This window comes from Physeter macrocephalus, chromosome 5 (assembly GCF_002837175.3).
Source record: "Physeter macrocephalus isolate SW-GA chromosome 5, ASM283717v5, whole genome shotgun sequence".
Classification (NCBI taxonomy): domain Eukaryota; kingdom Metazoa; phylum Chordata; class Mammalia; order Artiodactyla; family Physeteridae; genus Physeter; species Physeter macrocephalus.
The window spans coordinates 47,836,010-47,844,173 of record NC_041218.1 but is presented as its reverse complement, the minus strand read 5'-3'; the positions used below and the strand labels follow the sequence as shown (position 1 = coordinate 47,844,173).

Below are 8,164 nucleotides of genomic sequence, written 5' to 3'. Positions count from 1 at the left end.
CGCGTCCCCTGCATCGGCAGGCGGACTCTCAACCACTGCGCCACCAGGGAAGCCCTATAATGCCACATTTTTACAAAAATTTTCATAGTCTCTTGGCTAGGGTCATGATATTTCTGTTGGCCCTTTATTCTTATTACTAATTATTTGTAAATATGAGAGGAGAGTTTAAAAATCTTAAAATTTTGCAGTTTAAAATGACTTACTGGCTGTTTATAGAGAGAGATTTTAAAAATGTGTGGAAAATACCCCGCTGTACATGTGCATTCATACATACATTCCTAAAAAACATATATCGTTAGGGTTGGGGCCCCTGGCTTATAGCTCTGTTATTGACCATCATCCGTGAGCCCCTCTTAAGGGGTCAAAAAGCATGTTTCCAGGCAACAAGAAACTGACTTTGAAGCTTATGCCCTACAAAACCTGTGTAAGATGCATCACCAGTGCAGTAGAGTTGGCCGGTGAAAATGTTGACCCAGCACCTTTTAGCTAAAAACACAATTGCCTTCATTTCCAGTCTGTGACACTGGAGAGTCTCTGTCTAGCTGGCAAACCTGGTTTGTCCTTTTTTGACAAATGGCCGTATGGAGAAAATGGCTATAGCAAGAGCTTGTAAACCCTATCTGTCCTTCAAGGACCATCTAAGTAAGGTCTCCTGTCTTCCTTGCAGCCTGAACTCTCGGGGTCTTCCTCTCTGTGAGACTCACATGGGCGCTCAGTCATATGCTGCGTTGTATGGTGACTTAACTCCTTGCACGGGTGTCCTGTCTCCCTGGTAGATGCATATGCCCTTGAGGGCAAGGCCAGTGTATCCTGGGTCTAGTTCATTCACACTCATTCATTCATTCACTCACTCATTCATTCATCCAATAAATAGCTTTTGAGACTATCTGTGGCCAAGTTTTACTCTCTGGAGACGTACTGGTGAACAAAACGAACAAGATCTCTTTCCTGCCTGTGGGAGTGGTGAACCTTCAACTCATACCCACAACTGGAAATTTTCCACAAGGAAAGATAAATATAAATATATACACTGTGGTAAAACTTACAGAGGAAAAAAGAATATAGTGCCATAAGAGAGAACCCTGGGTGGCCTTATTTATGTTGGGGGTCAGAAAACACCACCGAAGTGGAAATGTTTAAGATGAAAACCAGGGCTTCCCTGGTGGCACAGTGGTTGGGAGTCCGCCTGCCGATGCAGGGGACGCAGGTTCGTGCCCTGGTCCGGGAGGATCCCGCGTGCCGCGGGGCGGCTGGGCCCGTGAGCCGTGGCCACTGGGCCTGCGCGTCCGGAGCCTGTGCTTCGCGGGGGGAGAAGCCACAGCAGTGAGAGGCCAGCGTACAGCAAAAAAAAAAAAAAAAAAAAAAATGAAAACCAAAGGCATGGTATTCCCCATGTACTTAAAAGTACTTCTTACTTCGAGAAATGTTTAATCAGCTCTCAGGTCACGTGGTATAATACTACTGACTGCAGAGGGTCCTCCTGGCTGTGTCTTCCAGTGCGACCACACCCTTCCCTTACTTGCCACCAACCAGTGTATGTTCTTTCTGGTGCTCCCTGGTTCTGATAGCCCATGGAGATGCTGCCGTGCCAGCACAAGCTATAGTGGAAGTGAAACAGTTGGACCTCAGTGCTACTTGCAGAGATAGAACAAAGGTTCTTCTCGTGAACATATTTACAAAGCATTTTAGCAGTCTAGAGAACAGTTAATGCTAACCACAGCACCACGCCCTTGATCGCTGTAGTGCTTCAAAATAAAAAGCACGGTGGCCTTTGGAATTCAGCAGATCTGGGTTTGAAGCTAGCCCTGTGACCTTGAAGAGATTTCATAGTCTTTTTTCTCATCTGTAAAATGAGGGCAAACTCACTTGAAACTCACAAGGTTTTGTGAGGATTAACATAACGCACCCAGACACAGAAGAGAAGGCAGTCACTAAACCTTCATTGCAATCCCCTGTACTTCTTTCTTTCTGGATTTGGTCCGGGAGGGACATGGGGACACCAGGCAGAGTAATTGTTCAGAACCTGGGAGGAGGAGTCAGGAACAAACAGACAGAAGCCCAGATAAGTGGGTGGGGCTCACCTAGGAGGAGAAAGAGGGGCTTTGCATTAGGGCTCCTTAAGACTTATGGGAGTTTGATCACAAGAAAGAGTCTGTTCTAGGTCCCCCAGGAGAGGGATGTGAGCCGGGCAGGAGGTAAGTTTCCCTCAAGACCCGAGACCCATAGGTAACTGCATTGGTGAGATGAGCCTTGGGAGTGGTGCAGGGGAGGGCAAACAGGAAAGGCAGAAAAGTATGGGAGGAGAAATTTACCTCGAATAGGACATACGGCTTGTCTGCAAATGTTATATGCGATTATAATCAGATCCCTCTTAATCCTTTACAGGTAAGTACAGATGCTTCCAGCTTGAGAAAGGCAGATCCCAAAGGTCGGAGTGCACTGTTGGCTGATATCCAGCAAGGAACTCGCCTACGAAAAGTCACGCAGATCAATGACCGCAGTGCCCCGCAAATTGAGAGTAAGTGAGCATCTGGACCAGGGCGGCTGAGAGCCAAGGGCAGGCCATGTGAGGCTCAGCCAGACACGCCTGGCTTGCTCAAGGCAGGAGCCACAAATGCTACCCAGGACACACATCAGGCCATCTCAGACCTGCTCAGTGTACAATTCACATGGGCGAGAGAATCAGAGCTACCCTTCCAGGTCTGCAGAGGGTGTATAGCATGTCTACCATCACTTTTCAAATGCTTAAAAAAAAACTTCATGGTAAGATAATTTTTTAGTTGTGATAAAATACACATAATATAAAACTCACCATTTTAACCATTTTAAAGTGTCCAATTCAGTGGCATTTATCCATATATATTCAGAATGTTGTTGCAACCATCACCCCTGTCTAGTTCCAGAACATTTCCACCACCCCAAAAGGAAACCCATACCTATTAGCAGTCCCTCCCTAATCCCTCTATCTTCCCAAATCCCTGGCAACCACTAAGTCTACTTTCTGTCACTATGGATTTGCCTATTCTGGATATTTCATACAAATGGAATCTTATGATATGTGGCCTTTTGTGACTGGCTCCTTTTACTTCCCATATGTTTTCAAAGCTCATCCATGTTATAGAATGTATCAGTACTTTACTCCTTTTTAATGTTGAATAAGAGTTGATTGTATGGATGTACCACTTTGTGTGTATCCACTGTGAGACAACATTTAAAGATCACTTACCCTGTGTCAACATAGTCCTCACATTGAATGAGAGAAAAATTCAAGTCTCAACATTAACAAATGCACACAAATGTCCACAGAGCCTGGCAAAGTTTTTGTTTTTCACAAGGAAAAATATTTCTGCTGAATTCTCTCACAGGATCTTATGACTGTATGTTTCTATGTCTTCTAGAGTATGATGGTGTAAAAGGAGCCCTGTGCCTGGGTCAGATGACCATGTTGAGTTCTGATTCTGCTACTGGGCAAATCAGGGAAGCTGAGGCTCAGTTTGCGTATCTGCAAAATGGGGAGATAATAATACCTGCTCTCTTTTTTTGTCAAGATTGTTGAAGGCTGAAATAATATATGCAGAAATATTTTTCAATGTAAGGTATTATTATGTCTCCATATATTTTGCTATGATAGCTGATGGCAATTCTCAAAGATAGTCCTAAGATATAATTGTATCTAATATCTGTAATTATATATGTTAATGCACATGGATAGACAAATTATTTTAAGACATATTTTCAACATTGATTACAATAAAAATTAGTTTCTGGCTAGACCCACTATCTAATTAGTTAAGCCCAATTAACAGATAAATCCATTTTATTGGAACACTCATTTCTTTATCATTCTAGTGAAGAGGTAATGTATAATGTTAATACTTGGAATAATCTGGCCACATTCATCCACCAGTGGGCACTGTGCCCTGATTTCTCTGTGCATATTAGCTTCAGGCTGTGAACATTTTCTGCCAGGAATTCTTGTAAGCTGTCTTCTCATCTTATGTAGTTGGTAATCACATACATCTGGAAGGCTGGAATTAGTGACACCCCTCCTCAGGGGCTCATGAGCTTTCTCTTCCATAGAAAAAGAACAGGTGCAGGGAAGAACATGGGGCGCGGGGAGTGGGAGCTGGGGAGACAGAGCAGGAAAATGCCAAAGCAAAAATCACTGCAGACCTTCACTTCCTGCTTGCAAGTCCTGGGCCAGGCTCTGTGGACAAGAAGTTGAAATTATTGCCTGAATTAAATCTGTGGGTTTTCTTGGTCTAGTTGTCCCACAAAACCAGTCAAGTGAAAATGGGGTCAGCTCTATACATACAGTGTCTGGTTTTTCTAATTTGAAAGGTACTGCCAGTTCCCCCATTGGCATCTCCTAAATGGCAGTATAAGGATGCTTTTTTTTTTTTTTTTTTTAAATCCCTTTTCAGAGTGGTCACTACAGATGGTTCTTTGGTAGCTTGGAGAGGGTGGCAGACAGGCCTGGGCACATGAGTCTATAGGGTATCAAGGCAGGGGGTTCTTGAGAAAGATATTGGGTAAAGGGTAACACTGGTGGTAGGAGAACAGGACGGCTGTCACAGGCAGTGTTAGACCACAGTCGGGGTGAGAGTTGGCCACTCAGCTCTGCTCAGAGGTCCGCATCTACTCGCCTCTTCTCTCTATAGGTTCTAGAGGAACCAACAAAGAAGGAGGAGGTCCTGCAAACTCTCGAGGTGGGAGCACGCCCCCAGCCCTGGGAGATCTGTTTGCTGGTGGCTTTCCAGTGTTACGACCAGCAGGCCAGAGGGATGCAGCAGGTAAGGAAGAGTTCAGACTGGCTACCCTGTGACCCTTATCTCCTTACCTTGTAGAACCAACAGGACAATCCTCACCTGCCAGTAAGTGACATGTTGAGAGTGAACAGTTATATGGTAGGAGATCACATATTTGGAAGCCTGAGCACTGAAAGTTTCCGAAACACAGAATTGTTTTTAAGGGATCTTTGAAATCCTCATCCTGTTTAAATCATCCCACTGAAATCACTGAAGAATGAGTTGCCATAGTGTAGAGTCTTTAGCAACCGTGAGATCGTGGCCCACACTGCAAAGTATGGATGTAAATCACAATAGAAGATCTTAGTGACATCACTGTGGACTAGCTGGCAATGGTGAGTTGTGATGGTTCTCCAGCATTATATCTGTTAGGTGTTGCTGTGTAACAAACCCTAAACCTGAGGGGCTGTGAATAACCATTTATTTAGCTTACAGCTCGGTGGGTTGGCAATTAGGGTGGCCTCAGCTGCGCCCCCTCTAGCATCTACAGGTTGTGTCAGTGGCTTTGCTAATTGTATATTTCTTATGTCTCTGGTGCCCCTGCTGGGACAACTGGCCTGACTGATCCCTCTGGTCTCTCAGGATCTAGCAGACTATTTAGGTTTGTCTTCATGGTGATGGTAGGATGGAGAGGACAGAGTATGTAAAGCCTCTTGAGGCTTAGTCTTTTTTTAAAAAAAATAAATTTATTTATCTTCTTTGTTTATTTTTGGCTGTGTTGGGTCTTCCTTGCTGTGCGCGGGCTTCCTCTAGTTGCGGCGAGCGAGGGCTACTCTTCATTGTGGTGCACTGGCTTCTCATTGCGGTGGCTTCTCTTGTTGTGGAGCACGGGCTCTAGGCACGCGGGCTTCAGTAGTTGGGGCATACGGGCTCAGTAGTTGAGGCTTGTGGGCTCTAGAGCGCAGGCTCAGTAGTTGCGGTGCATGGGCTTAGTTACTCCGTGGCATGTGGGATCTTCCCGGACCAAGGATCCAACCCGTGTCCCCTGCATTGGCAGGCAGATTCTTAACCACTGCGCTACCAGGGAAGTCCTGGCTTAGTCTTGGAACTGGCAAAGCATCACTTCCTACCATAGCCTGTCGCCCGAAGCAAGTCACAGGCCAGCTCAGAGACAAGGGTGGGCAAGAGACTTCAACTCTGATGAAAGGAACTGCAAAATCACATTTCCAAGACTGTAGAATCAGGAATGCGTGGTTAATTGAGACCGTTTTTGCAACCAGTCTACCACAGTCATTTGTGTTTTAACAGGTACCAGATGTTTTGAAAGCACTGAGTTAAAATCAGGCAAATATATAATTATTATGTGCAAAAAAAGTGTTTTTCTATTACTGTGCTCTTTAGTCAGAAAGATATAAAAAATCCAAGAATTTCATTTGTCTAGGGAATATCAAGCCCCAAACATTCCTGGTCTAGAGTCTTCTACCATGTGACTTCGCTAACCTCTTCAATGGCCTCTGTGGCTGTTAGATGTTACGGGGTGCATTTGCTGCCGTCTCTTACTGATAAAGTCCAGTTTGAACCTTCGGAGCCATTTCATTTCCTCATTTTTGCTGAGACTTTGGCAGATAAGAAGGTGCTGAAGTCCTCCTGAATAAAGAGAGCTGGCATTCCTCAGGGCCCACTTCTTTTTCAAAATTCCTGAGTTGGATACAAAAAAAAGTCCTCTGGGTTAAAACTTCCACTGGTCTCTCTTCACACAAATAAAGATAGGAGAAATAACCACCAGTGAGCTTTTAACAGGGACCAGACAAAGGAAGTCAGCAGTATTCTAACTTGTCTCCAATACGACACAAGTGTCAGATGTTTGAGCCACTAGGTGAAGACAAGAATTGACCTTTTTGGAGGCAACAAAGTCCATAATGAAGTGACTAATTATGCCTGTTACAGGATGGAAACTCAAGGACAAGCCAATAGGTAGATACATGGACTGGGTGCCACGTCAGAGTAAGACAGACCATGGCTCTCCTCTCTCAGAACTCTCCTATTGACCCCTTTGTCATTCAGAGAAAAGGACTTCGGCCCTTGCTACCTGTCTCATCTTCTTTTCTACCACTCTTGTCAGCCATGCAGCCCCCCTTGCTGTTCTTGCACAAACCAGGCATGCTGCTACCACAGGGCCTTTGCACTGACCGCTCCTATGGCCTGAAACACTCTTCCTAAGGTGTCCACATGGCCCAGTCTCCCTTCCTTCAAGTCTCTGCTCAAGTGGCAGCTGATCAACCTATCAGGGAGGCTTTTACTCATCATCTCATATATTGATAAAATATGAGTCCCACCCTCTCATTCTATATTCCCTCTACCTTGATTTATTTTTCTTATATTAGTTATCACCATCTGACATATTATTTATTAACTGGTTTCTTTCTTTATTTTCTGTCTTCTCCCTCTAAATGTAAGCTCCATGAAGGCAGGAGCTGTGTTGTGTTCACTGCCTTACAAATGCCTGATGCATAGTGGGTGCTCAGTAAATATTTGTTGAGTGGAATGTGTGAGTGGGTAGTGTGGTTGCTTAGAGCCATCAGGCCCAGAAATCAGTGTCTAGTGCTCACAATACTTTTAGTGGCCCATGAAAATGTTTGAATTTCTTTTAAAATTTAAAAAACATGAACTTTTAGGGTCAAAGATTATATTTGTCTTTATACCAAAGCAGTCAGGAAACATAATTTTAAAAACATTTTTTAAGGAGGAAGGGGCCCACAGAGGCAAAAGCGCCCAGGGTCTTTGAAAGTCATACTATGGCCCTGGCTTAGAGCTCCGAGGGAGGGATCATTAAAATAAGATATGATGAATAAACATCACTGGCTTGTACAGAATGTGTAATGAGACTTGCATGCAATCCAAGTTCTCTTGGAAACATATACAGGTGGAAAGAGGAAGCCATAGTTCATCTTTTGATAAACCCCAGGCTCTAAAAGCTGATTCCTTTCACATCAGTGAAGCCCCCTTGATGCTCTTGAGCTGGTCTTTCCCCACACGCTTCATGGTTTCCTCCTGCGTTTCTAATTGGATTTCTAGGGCTAGCATTCATGTTCTGAAGGAAAGCCTCCTTCCTTCCTTCCCTTGGTGCTTGCTCACTCTTGGAGCCCTCTCTGCTGCCTGGTTTCCTCACCTGCACTGATGCTGATTCCTGTGGGTCTCACTTTCAATTCGTGCTGCCCAGCTCTCTGCTTCATCCTGGAATGGGCACGAACATAAGCTGGGCAAGGATTTGTGCTGTCCTTGTTTCTGCTGCTCACATTATGATTAAAAAAATGGGTTTGGGCTTCCCTGGTGGCACAGTGGTTGAGAGTCCACCTGCCAATGCAGGGGACACGGGTTCGTGCCCCGGTCTGGGAAGATCCCACATGCCACGAAGC

The 8,164-nt window shown here is 44.8% G+C and overlaps 2 protein-coding genes across 7 annotated transcripts in view; one reads left to right on the top strand and one right to left on the bottom strand.

The window, feature by feature from the left end:
- WIPF3 (WAS/WASL interacting protein family member 3) overlaps positions 1-8,164 on the top strand; it is an 88,607-nt gene that overhangs the window by 58,851 nt on the left and 21,592 nt on the right. For all 6 annotated transcript variants that reach the window (XM_028489931.2, XM_028489930.2, XM_028489934.2 and 3 more), the window contains 2 exons: positions 2,386-2,518; positions 4,662-4,793. In XM_028489931.2, the coding sequence (XP_028345732.1) occupies positions 2,386-2,518; positions 4,662-4,793 (265 nt within the window). The remainder of the gene's footprint in view (positions 1-2,385; positions 2,519-4,661; positions 4,794-8,164) is intronic.
- SCRN1 (secernin 1) overlaps positions 3,862-8,164 on the bottom strand; it is a 90,014-nt gene continuing 85,711 nt past the window's right edge. Inside the window, exon 8 of the mRNA XM_055084942.1 lies at positions 3,862-4,207. The gene's annotated coding sequence lies outside the window, so the exon portion shown is untranslated. The remainder of the gene's footprint in view (positions 4,208-8,164) is intronic.